This window comes from Geospiza fortis, unplaced genomic scaffold, assembly GCF_000277835.1.
Source record: "Geospiza fortis unplaced genomic scaffold, GeoFor_1.0 scaffold450, whole genome shotgun sequence".
In the NCBI taxonomy this organism is placed as follows: Eukaryota; Metazoa; Chordata; class Aves; order Passeriformes; family Thraupidae; genus Geospiza; species Geospiza fortis.
In genome coordinates, this window is record NW_005054416.1 from 1,123,331 (window position 1) to 1,141,941 (window position 18,611).

An 18,611-nucleotide genomic window follows, 5' to 3' on the forward strand; every position below is an offset into this window, starting at 1 on the left:
CGCGCGCTCCCTATGGATGGGGAGGAGCCACCGGTTATGGCTCCACCCGGACCCGCGGCTCCGTCCTGCCCTACAGCATGGTCCTGGCCCTTGATCCTAGAGCCCCATCCTATCCCGGAGACCCGTCCTGCCCTCCAGGGCTGCAGTCCCGTGCTATCCTATAGCACAACCCTATAGTTCTTCCTGGGCGCTACAGCTCCTTATTATCCTATACCCCCCTTGAACCTCCCTTGAGCTATACCCACTAGAGACATAGCTCCATCCTTCCCTATATCCCAGCCCTAGGACCAGGGCAGTATGGAGATGATCCCTGGAGAGGAGCACCACAGCCCCCACTTTTCCCACCATATCCTTATGCACACCTCAAATAACACTTCCATTTTATTAAAGTTGATCCAAAAACATACCAATAAATAAAAGAAATTCCCAACAGTTCCATGTCTGGAGGAGGCAGAGAGCAAGGGGGTGTCATGGCCACACACCCCAGCTCTGTTGCTCACCCACTGCCCACAAAAGGGACAGTGAGGGGACACACCCTTCAGCACTCCACCTCCCTGAACCGGATCCTTATGGAAAACCAATGGGTAAAACCACCACCGTGGGGTGGGGGATGGTGACACTCTGGGGATGTCACCTGGACTAGGGCCGGCAGTACAGGCGCTCCATGGTGGCCACGCTGACCTTCTGCTGGTAGTCCTCCATCCTGTCGTTGAGCTTCTCATAGAGCTGGGAGAGAAGCAGGAGTCACGAGGGATCCCACCCTGTCCCACCACGCTCCCACCCCATTCCCCACCCTGGTACCCACCACGACGCTGTTCTCGCTGGCGCTGCTCTCCCGCAGCGCCTGCAGCAGCTGGTCTATGGCAGGGTAGGGAAGCCACATCGTGGGGGATGCTGGGGACAGAGGGACCTGGAACGGACAGAAACCCTCACATCATGTCCCCAGGGAACATCCCACCACACCCCAACAGTGGGTGAGCTCACCTCGATCCCAAAGTACTGGTGCCCTTTGCCCAGCACAGCATCCACATACTCCAGGACCAAATCCACGGCCTCCTCCAGCAGATCATAGTTCAGGTACAGGCGCAGCAGCTCAGCAGCATCCACTTCCTGCCAGAAAGAGGGAAACTCAGCCAGGGAATGTGACCAGGATTGGGACCATGCTGAGAGAACCTGCTGTATGTCACAGACATGTTTTATGAAAAATCCTTTCCTTAGGATTTTTTCTCCTGAGAAGCTGAGAGACCTCAAAAACAAAATGTAAACAATGATTATCTGCTGCTGTGGAATGCAACAGGTGGATCTTTGGTTAGGTGTTTCTAATTAATAGCCAATCTAAGTCCAGCTGTCCAGACTGTCTCAGTCAGTCACAAGCCCTTGTTATCATTCCTCTTCTATTCTTAGCTAGCCTTCTAATAAAATCCTTTCTTCTATTCTTTTAGTATAGTTTTAATATAATATATAATCATAAAATAATAAATCAAACCTTCTGAAACATAAAGTCAACATTCTCATCTCTTCCCTCATCCTGGGATCCCTGCAAACACCACCACAGCTCTGAGCCTTGGTACTGGGCACAGAGCACCAGGCAGGTGTCCATTGGAGAGAGGGTGATCCAGCAGCTCCGGGAAACCTGAAATTTTGGGGTCTCTGGGGACAGCTGTGTCCCTGTTCTCACCTTGTAGCTATTGATGAGCCAGTTGGGCAGAGGTATTCCATGTGCCAGGAGCTTGTTGATGACGCAGCGATGGTACAGGCTGTTCTGGGATGGGTAACGCTCCAAGTAGGATGACAGCAGCCTCCAGGCTTCATCTGTGGCACTGCAAGGAAACAGTTCCCAGTGGAACATGTGCCAGCAGCTACTGCCCCGTCTGCAAGGCCATGGTGTGCTCCAGGTGATGTGGGGACAGGGTGGAAGCACAGCTCCCCCCACATCCTGTGCCCACAGTTTTGACCTTAGGAGTTTTAAGGACTTGTGACCCTCTGGATTTACACAGAGCTCCTGTCTCCAGATCATCCTCCTCCTCCCAAACTGTGGAGACAAACCTACCTGGACTCCTTGGTGGTGACCAGGGCTGAGAGTTGGTTTGCTGCCAGCCAGTCCCAGGCCTTTGCCTGCGCTGCTTCCCCTCCCAGCTGGAGCTTGATGCACCTGCACGACCAAAAGCCATGGGAAGGTGGGTCCCTCCAGAGCCAGCCCCTTCCCACCGGCATCAAAGTCCCTTACAGGACTATTCCCAACAAACAACCCAGCTGGACTGCCAGGGAAAGAAGGCTCTTGGGCAAGTTCCACACCCAAGCCCCTGCATCCCTCCAGCCCTGTGTCCCCTGAGGTGGGAGGGCACCGGACGTACTTGAAGGTCAGGCCCTCAAAGATGGGCGTCAAGGGCAGCTTGAAGGTTTGGCACAGGGTGATGGCTGAGTCGAAGAGCCCGGCCCGGACCAGCAGAGACACCGTTTCCTCAGGTGTGGAGTTGCCTGAAGGGGAGGAAGAGCAGGTAAAGCCTCCCCAGTAACACCCCAGCGCTCACCAGGCCTCGCCCTGTGTTACTCATTGAGAGATGCAGCAGCAGGGTGCCAGCAGCCTCCAACACCCTGCAGCAGTACTCCTCAATCCATGGCTGGAGGCTTTCCTGGCCTCTAGAGCATCCCATGAGCCCAGCAGCTACCCCTGAAGGGACTGGACAGAGAAGCTGTGACCCACAGAGCTGTCCCTGATGGAGCACCAGCTGGAGAGGGACACAGGTAGCAATACATGATAGGGAAATGCTGCTGCTTAGAATCACTGAATTGTTAATGTTGGGAGCAGATCCCCAAGATCATTGAGGTTAGAGAGAGGACAGCCTCATCACAGGCCAGCATCCAAGCATATTCTGGCAGCACAGAAACTGTGGCACTCGGCTCCCTGCGTCACCACTCTGCCCTCAAAGCAGCTGTTCCATCCTTTCCCTGCAATCCCACACTGGGAAGTCACCTCCTCCTGACATTTAGAGGGGAAAGATGTGGACATGTTGTGTAACTTGTACCAGAGATACTAAAATACTCCAGGTGGGAGAGCTACACCTTCCTGCTTCCCAGAAAGGAACAACTTTCACAACTTTTTAACACTGTTCCATGAAGCAGGAATGTCCAGGAAAATAAATTATACATCAATTAAAAAGGTTGAATTTAATGATCTTGACGGTCTTTTCCAGCCTTAATAATTCTTTGCTTCCATTATTTCCAAAATACCTTTTTTGTCCCAAATAAGAAGCTCATCCCACCCCCACTGCAGACCACCAGAGCTTGAAAAAGCCAAAAAAAAAGGTGGAAAACTTAAAATTGGTTCTCCTGACGTGCATCTCAGACCCTGCTGAAGTCAGTGGCTGGATTTCATGGTAGTGATGGGAATTTGATGGTTCCTGGCAGCTTCTGGGTTTGCCTCTGGGACAGGACAGTGGCTGCAGCCCCCTCACCTGCCACAGCTGCTGCCGACACATCGTGTTCCACCAGGGTGAGCCGGATCCGTGCCAGCAGACACTCCCTCTCCAAATCCTCCAGCTCCAGGATCTCGATCTGGCGAGTGCCTGGAACAGATGGATACTGGGCTCTCAGTACTTCAGAAAGGACTCTTTGGGCACTGTGCAGAATGTCATGGAATCACAGAATGGGCTGGAAAGGACCTTAACACTCATCCACTTCTGTGGGCAGAGACACCATCCTCTAGACCAGGTTGCTCCAAGCCCTGTCCAACCTGGCCTTGGACACTGCCAGGGATGGGGCAGCCACAGCTTCTCTGGGCAACTTGTGCCAGGGCCTCAGCACCTTCACAGGGAAGAATTTCTTCCCAACATTCCATCTAGTCCCACTCTCTGTCAGTCTGAAGCCAGTCCCCCCTGTCCTGGTGCTCCATCCCTTGTCCAAAGCCCCTCTCCAGCTCTCTTGGAACACCTTAAGGCACTGAAGAGGCTCTGAGGTCTCCCTGGAGTCCTGTTAAAGCATCTCTACACCCCTCTGCCATCCTAAGAGGATTTCTATCCCAAAAAGCACCAAAGGAATGATTAGGATTTGCTGACTCTTCCCTGCTCTCTTGACTGTGCTTATGTCCTTGATAGCATTGTCCTGCTCCTCCTCCTCCAGATGTTAGATAATATTTGGGAACAGCTGCTGCTTTGCCTGCCAGGCACACGCCACAGAAAAAACCTCTTCAGAAAAAGCAGGTTTAAAAATACCTGACCTTAAATTTTCCTACTGGAACACTGAGGATAACCTGATCCCACATCTTGGGCTGTGGCAGACACAGGCACAGCTTATTCCCAACAGGATTTCCAAAGGCATAAACAGCCTTGAAAAACTAGAAATTGCCTCAAAAAGCTGGTTTTGTTTTAAATTACAAGTTACTTCCACTGAAAAAAAAAGTGCTGTCAAGGCATCAAGCTGTTAGAAGCAGGCACAGGAGCTCCTTGGGGAATAGCTGTTCCCTTGGGGCAATTGCTGTATTCCTTGGGGAATAGTGGCAGCATGTTGCTGGGAGACACTGGGAGAGTTAATGACCTTAAAATCCCACACATCATTGATCTGGTGGAGGCAGGAGCTGCCCTGAGCCATGTCCCAGCTCCCATGGGAGCTGCAGAGAGGCTGTGGAAACTCCAGAGGCATGGAAAGGACCAGGACTGGGCACTTACTGGGAACAGCCATGCACTCGCCATCGTGGCTCCTCTTCGGGGACGCTCCTGGGCGCTCGTACTTGCAGGAAAAAGCAGAAAGAGGATTTTTATCCACCTGGTTTCTGAAGGATAAATCACTGATAGAATAAATCCCAACAAGAGCTCTCCAATTCAAGCCTTGATTTGGACCAGGGAAGCTGTGCAGTCCCTTGGGAATTCAGGCTATTTTATCCTGGGCTGTCAGGAACATCAGAATCAGATGACCAAGCTGCAGCCACCACCTCCCTGAGTCCTGACTGGGATTTGAAACACAACCCCTGGGATTTGAAACACAACACTTACTCTCTTCTGAACTGGTATGACTGGTATTCCAGCTGTTCACACTCCCCAAAACATCTGCTGTCTTCAGCATAAGGTGATGTACTCCCATACCTATCCACCAGCCCATTCCCAACAGCTATCCCACTTTCCCCCTGCCCTAAAAAGGGGGGGAATGGCACAAGGGTGATGGATGGGGTTGATGAGCAGAGCAGGACAGCTGGTCACAAGCAGCAGATAAGAAGTCCAATGTCTCTGTTCCCATCAGAAAGGATTCTGGAAGCTCCTTTTCAGGAAGCTCAGTGTTCTTACCACAGCCCCAGAGGCTGGCTGCACTATCCAGGCGTATTCCGGGCGGATCAGCCGCAGGCAGTTGATGGCAGCCAGGAAACAATTGCCCTGCTTCTGGAGCCCCCGCAGCGTCCGCACCTCCCTGCCCAGCCGCATGCCGTACTCAAACATCACTGTTCCAGCTGAAAACAGGGAAAAGTCATCAGCCAACAGCCTGGACAGAGGCCACACAGCTGGCAGGGGCAGGGAAAGGGTGTCCCAGGCAGGTGGGCAGGTACAGGTGCATCCCAAGCTTTACCTTTCCGGTAGTTGTGCCGATACACGTGGAAGGCGTAAAGCAGCTCGTAGTAGTTGTGAGTCATCAGATCCACGGCCCGAGCGTGGGACTCGATGATCCCAACGACCTGCAGCACACAGAGGCTCCAGTGGGTCCATAATCCCCTTAAAGGGGGGCTGTGCCCCCACCCAGGCTGTGATCCCAGCGCAGGATTACCTCATTGTGCAGGTTCACGTAAGGAAACTCCACCAGGTCCTGGAGCTGGGATCGCTCGCAGAGAACCACCACTAGCTGGCGTAAGCAGTCAAGCTGCCTGCAGAGGGAAGCACAACCCTTTGGAGGAGCAGGAATAAACCCAGGAGCAGGAACAAACACAGGATTGAAGTCACAAACAACCACTTTGTGACAAGCTCCTGCTTCCAGATGAGCTCTGCAGGTTTTTCTCCTGGCTTAGAACAAATTTAAACCTTCAAGTTTCTCCTGTACTGGAAACAGAGATCCTCTGGAAAGGCCTCTCAGGAGGGCAGTCTCCCTCCCTCAATTAGTTAAAAAGCATTCCTACTTCTCCCCGTTATTACAGTATTTTTCTCTGCTAGGATAAAGCTTTCCCTAGCCAGTTCACTTACCAAACTGAAAACTCAACACTAAATCTTTTTATTAAGCAAAATCAACTAGGCTCCTACAGCTTTTAAACATAGAATGCTACACACATGATCCTTCAGTCTCTTCCCTGTTTTTCTTCCGTCCATTTTCCTCTTTTGAGAGGGTGCCAATCCCAGGTGTCCTTCAGATGAACACCCAAAAATGAACTCTACATTTTTAAAGCCACCTCTACAGATTAACTTAACACTGCAGTCATTAGTCATAAAGTGTCATTTTCCCTTCAGTTTCTTGGAAAAATGGGACCATGGACCTCCACAACAAAGGCATAAGCCTGTCACCTACCTGCCTGGATCCGGGTTTTGTGTTAAGGCTACATAGGCTTCACTGTTGTGCCCCAAATCCAAGTGATGTTTGAAGATGCAGGTCCTCAAAGTAGCCTGAAAACAGCACAAATCAGTTATAAACCCAGCAAGAAATTCCTGTGGAAGAGGTTCCTGAAGAAATGGCTTGCTGGGAAAGAAGTGGCTGTACCTGGCTTCTCCAGTCATCTGCTGATTCCATGATGGCCAGGGTGGCCAGCTCGATGACCAGCTCTGGCAGACCCAGCATCTCCAACAAGCGAAGGACCTGGAAGGCAGGAGGGTTTGTTGTTGTTTTTATTTTAGGAGCTGTTCCTGCCCCTAAAGATATTTAAGGGGTTAGATTTTAAAGGGGAATATTTGGGTAAAAAGCAGGGATCTGGATGAAACCCCAGCACAACAGGACCAGGTTATAGCTTCTCTGGAGGATTCACCTCTGTACATGGGAGATTTTTGAAGCATTTCAAGCATTAATGACTAGTTTTCTGGATCCTAAATCCAGGGAATCCCTCACCAAGAGCCCAGCTCCAGCTTGCAGCCTGCCTGAACCACAGCATTATGCAGAAGATAGATCCTATCTCAGTTTAAACATACTCATTTTAATTTGCCTCAGAGCTTAGTAACCCTTGCCTTAGGCAGCATCTTACATCGAGCCTGGACATGCCTGGCTTCTGCTTCCAGCAGCTGGATCTCATCCTGCCTTTTTCTGCTGGATAACCAAGTCCTCAGCTATCAGGAAACCAATAGGTGGAAAGTACCTAAATTTCACATACTCAGCTTGTCATTACCCCCAAACAAAGTAAAGAAAGTACACATTCCACATTCCAAAAGCTAAGTTTTCTGAGGCTCAAGTCACTTCCCACAAAGGCAGGGATGGAGGAGGAATTCCCTCTCCAGTGTGGGAGGACTTGGTGCCAGTTTAGCTGCTCAGCCCTGTACCTTGTTGTAGTACTGCAGGCGTGGTGTGGAGACCACCTCACCCTCCTCAGGCTGGATCAGCCTGTCTAGGAACTCCTCTCTTCCCACCTCAGAGGCAGCTTGGCAGAAGCAATCCAAAGCCTGGAAACAGACCTGGAATCAGCTCACTATCCCCTCAGGTGACTGATTGACCTGCTGTACAGGTGAGGGGACAACACTGCCTGTCCCAAGCTTGTGAGATCTTCCCAAGAGCAGATTGCACTATGCTGCTCCAATCCCATCCCTTCCCGAAGGAGGCAGAGCTTGGGAAGGATGCTTCCTGTGCACCTCCCCCTCCCAAGGGAAAAGGTCCCAGACCCTGGGAAGGAGATGAGGGAAGGCCTCACCTTGTGCCCTTCCCCCATGACAAGGTAGCACCTGCCCATCATGAAGCAGCAGGAGCCCATGTTCACGTGGCACCAGGGCTGCAGCAGTCGGATGTATTCCTACAGGAGAGAAGGAATGGCAGCTTGGATTCAGGCCAGCACTCACTTGTGATCTGCAGGCAGTCAGGACCAGCAACATTTTGGTGGTTCCTTCAGCTACTGTGCTCAGACAAGTCCTGCTTCTTCAGCTCGAGGGCTGGTCTTTCCAGCCCCAAAGTCCCTTGGATGCACTGATCATGAAATTCTGGAAATATGTGGGTTGGAAGGGATCGTTTAAGCCCATCCAGCCCCACATCCCTGTGAAAGGCAAGGACACCTTCCACTAGACCAGGATGCTCCATGCCTTGTCCAGCCTGGCCCTGGACTCTTCCAGGCACAAGGCAGCCACAGCTTCTTTGGGCAGGCTATGCCAGGGCCTCAGCTCCCCTACAAGGAACAATTTTTTCCAGCACCCCATCTAGCCCTGCTCTCTTTCAGTAGGAAGCCATTCCCCCTATCCTGTCAGTCCAGGTCCTTGTCCAAAGCCCCTCTCCAGCTCTCTAGGAGCCCCTTTAGGCACTGGAAGAGGTTCCCAGGAGACCCTGGAGTCTTCTCTTCTCAGGGCTGAATGTTCCCAGAGCTGCTCCAGCCCTGTAAGGGGGAGATATCCCCCACATGCTCCTGGGGAAAAACTGCTTGAAACAGCTCCAGTGTCTGTGTGAAGCACCTCAGAAACAGCTCCCAGCATACCCAAAAATCAGACAGGATTCTTCCTACACCCTGTTGCAGGGAACCGCAGGGGAGATGTGGACAGAACGTGGAGGGCAGAGCTAAAGCTGCAGTACAATGGGCAGGGCAGGTGCTAGAAGGGGAATACCTGTGCAGGAGAGGGCCAGCAGCCAAGGAAGCACATGGATTACAGCATATGGGAGGGAGTGCCGATGGCACTGAGGGCACAGACAAAGCGAGATGACCCAGCCTGGGTCTGTGCCAGCACAGCATCCTCGTCATCCTCTGAGAAACAGCCATGTCCTGCTAGCAGGGCCATGGGACTCAGCAGAAATTGGGAAGAGAAACCAGGACTTGGAAGTCAAGTCACCTCTACAGGTGCACAAACCACCAGCACCTCTTGCCTCACCTTTCCTGGCCATGAGTCCTCTCAAAACCACGTGGTGACGTATCCGGAGCCTGGATTCACTCCCTGGATTAGCAGCTACAAGGGATAAATCCTGCTCCAGCTTGTCACACACAATGAGCAACATGGAGAGCTTTGGCCCATGTCCCAGCCCTCTGCTCTGTCACCAGACTGCCCCTGTGCCCGTCTGCTCCTTGCAAGGAGCCTCCTGTACCCCCCCCCAGTTTGGGTCACCATGCTCACAGCAAAGCTGCTGTTATCTCCCTGGGGTCAAGGCACTTAATCCAAGTTTCCGTGACCGACTGGGATCAGGGAGAGGAACAGAAGGCAGTGGGGAGGAGGAGGAGCTGGGCTCTGCAAAGATAAAAGCCTGGAGGAGACACCAGTGAGGCGAAAGAAATGCGAGGAGATTCAAAGCCTGCACATATGCCAGGAGGGAGAACGATGCTGCTCCAATCTTGGCATTTCCTGGCTCAAAAGCTCTGAAGAATTGAAATTCTTCTCTCAATTCTTCTCAGCAGCAGCACAAAAGGAAGTAATTCAGCCCCCAGGTATGAGGGGCTGGGAGGATAAAAGGTTCTGCTGAAAAACAGGTCACTAACAGCCTGCCTGGCCTGCTGCCTCCAGGAATGCCCAGACAGGGATAAAGCTGCACATCACGTGGAGCTGCAGACAAGGAATTGTGCGGGTCAGAACTCAAGCACAAGCAACTCCAGCTGCCAAGCGCACAGGGAGAAAGGTGGAGGAACAGTGACCTGAAATACAGAAGTCCAAAACCCCTGGAAATCAGGAGTTCACCATCCCTGCTACTGGGATGCCAGGAGCAGCCAGAGATGGAATGATGACAGGTGTTTCTCACACTGTTTTTTTAATAATAGGGACATTTAAGAAATAAATTAGTCCTTTCTGGGCTGAAGAAATCCTTCTGAACCCAGGTCCCATGGGCAATCACGAGCAGAGGAGGTACAGGAAAGGCTGTGGGCACACCAGCAGCCAACAAGCTCTAGGATTGCTGGGATATTTAAACAGGCTCTGCAAAGATGTTTCAGGAGTGCGGTGTCACCCAGCCAGACAAGCCCTGGGAGAATAAACTCCTCCATGGAAAGGGAATAGCATAAACCTGAGTATCTGGATGCTCTTGAAAACAGATGAAAGAGAAAACGCAGAAGATGATTCCCCCATGGCAGGGGAGTGGAATGAGACGAGCTTTAAGGTCCTTTCCAACCCAAACTGTTCTGGGATTTCACAATCTTAAATCACTCCCCATCAAACACTCTGTGGCATCGTCTCAGCTCAGAGAACAGTGATTAGGGGTGGTGGTTTTAAACTAAAACAGGGGAAATTTACACTGGATATTGGGAAAAAATTCTTCCCTGTGAGAGTGGGGACAGCCTGGCACAGGTTGCTCAGAGAAGCTGTGGCTGCCCCATCCCTGGAAATGTCCAAGGCCAGGGTGGACAGGGCTTGGAGCAACCTGGGATAGTGGACTGGACAGTCCATGGCAGGAGATGGAACTGAATGAGCTCTGAAGTCCCTTCCAACCCAAACCATTCCAGGGGAAAGCAGAACTCCAGCACTTGGAAGGATGATGTTTCAGGGAGTTTTCCAGCACCTGTGAGAGGGCTGGCACGATGCACTCACCTGGAGCTGGGTGTACTGACAGCTCCCCATCAGGCACTCTGGGAAGAGGAAGCTGGGATTGCTGGGCCATCTGAGCAGAGGTTAAGGAACATAGGAGAATCCAGTCTGGAGAGCTTGGAGAACTAGTCTGGAAGCCAACATGCCTCTCATGCCCCGTTTGTGGGGGGAAAGGAGAGAAGATTAAGCTGCTCTTTATACAAGTCATTATTCTGTAATAAGATTTATCCATATTAGAACAAAATCACCAGTACATCTAATCCCCAACTCCTGCTACCCTTCCAAATCCCCCAGCATCCCACCCCACCAAGTCAAGTAGTGAGAGCTTAGGGGCTTAAAGTCAAAAACTCAAATCCTTTACCATGCACCTAAACAGGATGAAATCTGTGAAATCTTAAAATACCCACAAATCCCATTAATGCCAACAACATCACTCCTTCAGGAGGTTTGTCTTGGAAATTTGGAGGTGGAAAACTGATTTTGGAATGGCAGGAGGCTCAGTGGCAATGGATTCACAGCCAAGGATACAGCAGAGGCAGAAAATCAGTCACTATTGAGGTGATAAGGTGGGGCCAGTTCAAACTTGTCTCAGCCAAAGAGGTGTTTGGTTGCAGGAAGAGTCGGGATATGATGTGTTTTCTGGCCACTTCCTGAAAGAAGAGCTCCACAATTGTTTGAGGGCCGGATACTAAAAGCAGAAATTAAAGGAACAGTGAGTAGAGAGCCTGCAGTAGAGATCCCAGGTTTTCCACCCTGTCCTGTGCTCATCAGCCCAAACAGCACAGATTAAGCCAGGGCAAACCAAAAGCACGTTCCACACTCCAACTTGTTGGTTTTGGATTTCTCCTGCCGTCTGGTTAAGTCAGAGGGAGCAGCAGGAGATCAAAGTGCCCCATCCTGCAGTGTTTATTAACCACAGCTCAATTAAAACACACAAAAAAAGGGCTCTGCTCCCTCTCCACTTGTTATTCCCAGCCCAGCTGCAGCTTTCCAGCATGACAGAGCTGAGGGAGTGCTGAGCTGGCTGTTCCATTCCCTCCCTCCTCATTCCAGCACCCCAAAAATCCCCCCTTAATGACTGTTCCCAACGCCTCTCCCTGAGCTGCCACCTCCTTCCCTATGCTTCACATATTTCTCCCCAAAGAACAGTGGCCAAACAGGACTTTCCTCACAAGCCAGCCAAGAAATAACCCACGACACCAGCACACACAAAGGATGTTTTCAACTTCCCTGACATTTCCAGCTGCCTCCTGCACCCAGACTCTCCATCAGGGAGAGCTCAGGCTCTGAAGATCACCAGTGTCAGAAAGTGGAGGAAGCTCTTTCCCAGCTCACACGTGGCACTGCTGCCTGTTTGTCCCAGATTCCCCCAGCTCCCTCTGAAGTATCTCAGCCTCTAAGTGCTGACTAGTCACAGCAGGCTCTTACCTGCATGTTTCCTTCCCATCCCTGTTCACCTCCTCCCTCTGGAACCACTTCAAGGCCCACACTTCCTTAATTAAGCAGCATTATATTCTCCCAATAAAAAAACTAACCCAAAAGTTACATCTTTGCAGCAGAACATAAAAGACATGAACCAAATACCAGCTTCAGTGTTTTGGGGAGGTATTTCCATATTTTTAAACATGTTTGGAGCAAGTACTTCTACATTTTCATGCTTCCCCCTAAGCTGTTGCTCTTGGTTGCTGTAGGGTAAAGGCTGGAGAGCAGGACAGGTTGGATGGAGCAGGTTGCTCTAAGCAACTCCAGCTAGTGGAAGGTGTCTCTGCCATGGCAGGGGGTGGAACTGGATGAGCTTTAAGGTCCTTCCAACCCAAGCCATTCCAGGATTCTGTGACAGACCTGGTCTGAGCTACCACAGCCACTGTGAAGTACATGAGGGGTAAGTTTGGGTGATGCTGCCAGGGTTAGAATGACAAATTTTTGGCTCAGTGAGGCATTCCCATCCTTCTCAGGCTGAGAGTAAAATCTGAGTTCTGCGCTCTAAGATCCTTTGTTGTTGCTTTGTTTATTTTTTTTTTTGTGGACAGCCTGACAAACATCCCCACTTAAAGCAGGGTCATTCAACCACACAGTCCATTAGCTCCCTGCATAAAGCACTTCCCTTAGGTGGCAGAGTCAGGCTTAAATAACAGAAAGGGAGAGTTGATGATCCGTGGACACCTTACCCAGTTTGTGTGGTGTCAGAGCCGTGGTGTCTGCTAACTCCAACACGGAGAGATGCTGCAGATTAGATTCCCTAGGGAAGAAAGGAGCCATCAGTGAAGAGACAACAAAACGCCTCCCGCTCTAACTGTGCTCATTGTTCAACTCCTACAGAGCACAGAACAGCGAGGCCTCACAGGGCAGATTTAGCACAAGGCAGAGTCAGCTCAGAACATGGAAGGGAAAAAAACCCTCCCCAGTGCTCCTGGAGTGATATTCCCACAGCAACCACCTGCTTTCCACGCCAGGAAGGGCATTTCAGGTGGATTAAGGAGGACCCAAAGCCAGGTCAGGTAGAGACTCACAGCGTGTCCACAGGGACGTCAGAGGCCAGGCGCTGGCTCGCCCACCGGATCAGGAAGTAGGACAGCAGCAGGGGAGAGGTGCGGTGCAGCAAGTCCTGCTGGGACTGGAAGAGCTGTCCCCCTCCCAAAACCATCTGCAAGGAAAGCCCAGAGCTTGGCACACTTGAAGCAACAGCAGGGCAAGGGCAACCAGAGAAGTTTGTGTCAGGCCCAGCTTGTCCCTTCTGCAAACAGCAAGGTGCTCAACAGCATGGCAGGAACTCAGCCCTCCCAGGGAACCAGCAGGACTCTTGACCCCCTTCTGGAAGTGTTCAAGATCAGATTGGAAGGTGTTTGGAGAAACCTGGCCTAGTGCAAGTGCCCCTGCCCATGTGAGGGGCTTGGAATTAAACAGTCTTTAAGGTTCCTTCCAATCCAAAGCATTCCAGGATTGTTGTCCCTGAGACTGAAATCATGGCTTTGCTGCAGAGATCACCTCAGGGTCTCCATAAGCTCCAGCAAAGAGTCACAGCAGATGAAACAATCTGAGCTTTTGAAGGACACAGGTACATCAAGGTGGGAAAGCAGCAGGTCACATGCCTCATGGTCTGGGAGAGCCCTGCTCCAGAGGGCACCTTGCAATGCACCTTAAATGCTACCAGGATAACCCCACCCAGGAAAAAGGGATTTATTTTCAACCAGGAAACTCCTGGCTATTTCTAAGCAAATAATATTGGTTTAAACAAGGCTGTCCTTGTCTGGGGACTTGTTCTGTGTCGCTGTGTCCATCCAAAGCAGCAGCACCTTGCCTCACGTGGCCTCAGGCCTGGTGAAACAGACCCAGACCAGTCCATCCCACCATTCCAAACACAGCTACTCTCGTGGGGATTGTTTGCTCTGGCTGGAGCAGCTTCCAAGGGGATGAAACTGCAACATTGGAGCATGCTGCCAAAGAACAGAGCTGCCATCACTGCTGGGAGAGGGACAGGGGACAGCTGGAAGAGCTGCATGTGTGCTCATTCACACAGGAGGCTGGAATCCATGCCCTTCTCCCACAAATACAGCTTGGCTTCCTGCTTCCTGGATGTTCACAGAGGAATAAAGGGAATTAGGCTGCTTTGCTCAGGAAGACAAAAGGAGCTGGAGGAGAGAGCAGGACCTGCCCAAGCCTCGGGCTATTCCAACAGCCTTGTGGGAAGAGACAGAGCTCCGCCCTGCACCAGAAGCCCACAGGACTCCCAAGCGCCAGGAGCTGTACTCACGGGATCCCCGAGGCGCAGCAGGAGCTGCTGGAGGATGAGCAGGTCCCGGCAGAGGAGGAAGCGGACGGTGCAGATCTTGGCCACCCCCCCGCACACCACGTGCGCCGCGGTGCTGCTGCCGAACAGCTGGGACAGGCTCATGCGCAGCGCCAGGTGAGGAGCTGAGGGGAAAACCACCCAGCTGAGGCAGGAGCCACACAGGCAGGAACCATTCCCAGGATAAAGGACACTTCCTAGCGTTTCCCAGAAGCTGGTGAAGTGCTTTCACCTCTTTCCATGTCAGTGTCTGTCTCGTAGTCCATCTCTCGGATGAGCAATCCAATGGCATGGATGGGGTTCCTGATCTCCTGCAGTTTGCTGTGGATATCCTCCATCACATTTTCCCTGCAACATCAAAAAGATCCTCATCATCATGATGAACAGCAAGCTGAGGTTCCAACTGAAGAGGGCTCCCTTACACTCCCTTCCAGTGAGGATCAGTATCTGATCAGCCTGGACATTCCTAACTGGAATCTTTGGCTAGCTTGTGAGTTTTATTACAGCGCCTGCAGGAACCAGTCTATTTATTCCACTCCCTCAGGCTACCAGGAAATAACAGCCAGATAGCTGGCATTCCACAAGGAAACAATTACTGTTAGCACAGGAACCGCACAGGACCACAAGGTTTGACCAAGGCTCTGACCTCTCCCTTCTGTCTCCAGGCACCTCTTTTCACACCTAAAGGGAATTTGTGCCTTTTCTGCTCTCCGGGTTGTGGAAAGAAGACCCTGCTAACAACTCCAAGCCCTGGTCCCCCATGCCTGGAAAAGCCTCCTGCAGCACAGGGCAAGGAGCCCACACATCTCAAACGCCCTTGGATGACAGGCAGGGACAGCTCTGGACAATCCCAGCTCAGCCACTCTGAGAAGCTTCTGGAAAACACATCTCCTTACGTGTCATTAGCTATCAAGTCCTCCAGGATCTGCTCTGCAGCCTTTTCTGGAGGCTGGAGGCGGGAGCAAGCCATTTCCATGATGAATGCCATTTCCATAGAAATTGATTCTCCAATCAGGCGAAGGCACTGGACAAGACAGACAACATCACGAGACATCTCCAAATCTGCAATGAAAGAATCTAACTGTGTATTTTCCAAGAGATTTCCAAGGGAAGGTGGGAAGACCATGCAAAAGCCAGTTAGTTCAGCTCCTATCACCAGTAACAGCAGACAGGTCCCAGTTCCCTATGCCAAACCTTCCCCAATAACAATGAGGCTGAATTAAAGCTCAGGAGTCAACAAGGGAAAGATTTGGGCTTTATTATTCAGAAAATAAAAAATGATGCAACAATAAAAAAATTAAATTCCCTCCAAGGGATTTTTTCCAGCCACAGGTTGAAAGAAAATAAGCAGTGCAAAAAAATATATCCTGAAGAAAATGGCTCAGCTCAGCTCTGCAATCTTTTATGGGTCAGATTTTAAATTAAATCCCATTTTTTGAGACCGTGACTGTTTAAAACAGCCAGGGAAGGAACTGCTGGGGCTCCTGCTGAGGCTCCCAATCCAGCTCAGGCCCCAGCTTTCCTTCCCTCTGCTCCACAACAAGCTCAACCAAACAGATGACGATCCCACTTTATAAAAATATATAAAAATCACTCAAGCATGAAAGTGGAGCTTAGGTAACATTTTCCATTGCCTTTTTCTTAGTGAAACGGCATTTCAGGGCCAGCAAAGCACAGAGGGCACTGTGGTGACAATATTAATGACATGTTTTCCATACTCTGGCATTCACTTCCTGGAGACAAGGAACAGCACGGCCCCTCTCCACAGCTGATGTGAAAACATTTCATAAACCCTGGAATGATTTGGGTTGCAATGGACCTTAAAGCCCATCCAGTCCCACCCCCTGCCATGGGCAGGGACACTTTCCACTATCCCAGACTGCTCCAAACCCTGTCCAACCTGGCACTGGACACTCCCAAGGATGGGGCAGCCACAGCTTCTCTGGGCACCTGTGCCAGGGCATCCCCACCCTCACAGGGAAGAATTTCACCCAACCCAAACAATTCCATTACTCTACTGGCAGCCTTGACACTATTTTCTAATTGCTGGTGTGAGCATGATGGCAAATTTCACAAAATAAGTACCCCTGCAAAACCAAAAAAAAACCCAACTATCTCCATGCAAGATCAGGAGTTCTTCAAGGGATCTCTATGGAAGCTCCCACATCTCTGACAGGAGGGAAGAAACTCCATGTATTCTCACCTTCAAAGATGGCAGCATCATCCTCAGTCAGGAGGTGCTCATTGGAGAGGAGATAGAGATGATCAACCAAGGAGCAGGGCACAAGGAAGGACATGGAGCCCTGAAAGGTGAGGAGAAAGTCCTTGAGCTTCCCAAATCTTCTGGAGAAACTTGTTCAGGGAATCTCACCACCACCCAGCCTCACCTTCTTTAGCAGGCACACCATGCTGGTGTAGGGGTTCAGGTGCAAGGCCAGAGGCCGGGAAAGAGCTTCCTGGTACTGCAGGCAGCAGGCATAGAACTTGGACCAGAATTCCACCTGCAGCTGCCAGAACTCCTCTGGGGAGCACTCGCATTCTGTCACACTGCCCTGGAACTGGTGGGGGCAAAACAAGGGAATCAGGAAATGCCAAGTAAAATAAGAGCAGGATAAAACAAGGGAATTCAGACCCAAAAAGAACTGAGGGATCTCTCAGGTAGGTCTCCTAATAATTATTATTTGGATTATTTGGAAGATAATCCCTCTATTTTGGATTCTCTTCCAAAATGATGAGCAACTGCTCTGCAAGGTGGTGGTCTGGGCACCATGTGATGGGTGACCAAAGTGCATACAGGGAGCAGAGGCAGAACAGCCAGGATTCCAAAAAAACAAGAGGGAAAGGAAATCCCAGGCAGGAAGGATGAAGACTTGTACTTTTTGAAAAGTTACATCATTCCCTTTGGAGAAAAAAAGGATAAACTGAGGTGCAGGGTCACCTGGAATCTAAAATATCATGATACCACGTACAACACAATATCCTGGAAGGAAAATCCATCTCACCTCATTTTCCACAGCTAAGGTGACCTCTTTCCTTAACTCATCCCACGTCAGATCCATGTGCCGCTCAGTTCCTTGAGAAAAGATCTGCAAAGCAGCACAAGAAACTTGGATTTTAAGGCAAAATAAAAGTCTCAGCAAAGGTTCAAGCAGCACTCAGTGAGGTAAAGCAGGACAAGAGCATCAGCCAGCACTTTGTGGGATGGAAGTGTTAAAAAAAAGGTCTGGACGCTAAATTTGGGATACATGAATGTGTGGCAGTGTGCAACCACCACACCTCAAGAGATTTAAAATCCCGGTGATATGGCATTTGGGGAGATGGGTTAGTGGTGGTCTTGGCAGTGCTGGAGGGAACTGTCAGATTCCACCATCTCAGAGAGCTTTTCTGACCTTAGTAATTCCATGACACATCCTGACAAACAGCACCACAGGGCGCTGAGTCCCCATTCTCCTCGCTACATCGGCAGGAATGAAAAACAAGCTCATCAACTTGCTGTGCTATCCAAGGGGGAAAAAACCAATTATCTGGATTCCAGGTTCCGTCTCCAGCTGTGGGCACACAGCAGCTGCAGCACAGCCCAGCAGCTACCAACTCACTCCAGGGATTCCCCATGAAAACAGGCCTGGCAAGAGCTCCAAGGAATCCTGCTGCCTCACATCTAAAGGGCCAGGAAGATGATGAGAACAGAGAGCATCCCAAATTCCCCTCTCACTTACCTGCAAAGCCTTCTGGATAGCTGCATTAGTGAACCGGCCTGGCATGAAGAGATATTCCAAGTAGATTTCCTGCAAAAAGATCGTGACTTCAGGAAGCTCAAGGATGAGGAGAACACTTAAGCTGCTGTTTCTGGTCTTCCCTCCCATTATCAACATCATCCCCTGGATCTGCATTTCTATCCACACCCTACTCCAGCCTGGGATCAAAAATGGCTTCCTGCACACTCCTGCCTTTGTTTATTCCCATTCTCTCTCCTGAGTGACCTCGTTGTTTTTGGTGCTGTTCTACAGCTGACTCACCCTGGGATCCTGATCCTGCCGGACTGTCACCTCCTCCTCAGGGAGTGGCTGCACAAACACCTGGTTCCACTGGCCCGCAACATTCCTGCAAGGAAACAAACCTGGAATCAACTTGGCATCCACCTGAACCAAACCTGTGGCTTTCATCAGCAAAAACAGCCTTCTGGGTGTGGAAAAGGAGGTTTGTGCAGTGACAAGGGACAGATTTTGGCAGGAGAG

General features: G+C 50.8%; 1 protein-coding gene across 1 annotated transcript in view; it reads right to left on the reverse strand.

Annotated features, from left to right (window-relative positions):
• Nucleotides 1–363: 363 nt before the first annotated feature.
• NUP160 (nucleoporin 160) overlaps nucleotides 364–18,611 on the reverse strand; it is a gene marked incomplete at its 5' end in the record, with an annotated part of 26,537 nt that continues 8,289 nt past the window's right edge. The window contains 27 exons of the mRNA XM_014309286.2: nucleotides 364–726; nucleotides 806–910; nucleotides 985–1,110; nucleotides 1,679–1,820; nucleotides 2,051–2,152; nucleotides 2,355–2,478; nucleotides 3,456–3,566; nucleotides 4,665–4,725; nucleotides 5,277–5,437; nucleotides 5,554–5,659; nucleotides 5,749–5,845; nucleotides 6,478–6,572; nucleotides 6,667–6,762; nucleotides 7,434–7,553; nucleotides 7,799–7,897; nucleotides 10,593–10,662; nucleotides 11,118–11,277; nucleotides 12,758–12,828; nucleotides 13,100–13,233; nucleotides 14,341–14,501; nucleotides 14,609–14,724; nucleotides 15,273–15,438; nucleotides 16,580–16,679; nucleotides 16,764–16,934; nucleotides 17,379–17,462; nucleotides 18,093–18,161; nucleotides 18,393–18,477. Coding sequence (XP_014164761.2) covers nucleotides 640–726; nucleotides 806–910; nucleotides 985–1,110; nucleotides 1,679–1,820; nucleotides 2,051–2,152; nucleotides 2,355–2,478; nucleotides 3,456–3,566; nucleotides 4,665–4,725; nucleotides 5,277–5,437; nucleotides 5,554–5,659; nucleotides 5,749–5,845; nucleotides 6,478–6,572; nucleotides 6,667–6,762; nucleotides 7,434–7,553; nucleotides 7,799–7,897; nucleotides 10,593–10,662; nucleotides 11,118–11,277; nucleotides 12,758–12,828; nucleotides 13,100–13,233; nucleotides 14,341–14,501; nucleotides 14,609–14,724; nucleotides 15,273–15,438; nucleotides 16,580–16,679; nucleotides 16,764–16,934; nucleotides 17,379–17,462; nucleotides 18,093–18,161; nucleotides 18,393–18,477 — 3,019 coding nt within the window. The remainder of the gene's footprint in view (nucleotides 727–805; nucleotides 911–984; nucleotides 1,111–1,678; nucleotides 1,821–2,050; nucleotides 2,153–2,354; nucleotides 2,479–3,455; nucleotides 3,567–4,664; nucleotides 4,726–5,276; nucleotides 5,438–5,553; nucleotides 5,660–5,748; nucleotides 5,846–6,477; nucleotides 6,573–6,666; nucleotides 6,763–7,433; nucleotides 7,554–7,798; nucleotides 7,898–10,592; nucleotides 10,663–11,117; nucleotides 11,278–12,757; nucleotides 12,829–13,099; nucleotides 13,234–14,340; nucleotides 14,502–14,608; nucleotides 14,725–15,272; nucleotides 15,439–16,579; nucleotides 16,680–16,763; nucleotides 16,935–17,378; nucleotides 17,463–18,092; nucleotides 18,162–18,392; nucleotides 18,478–18,611) is intronic.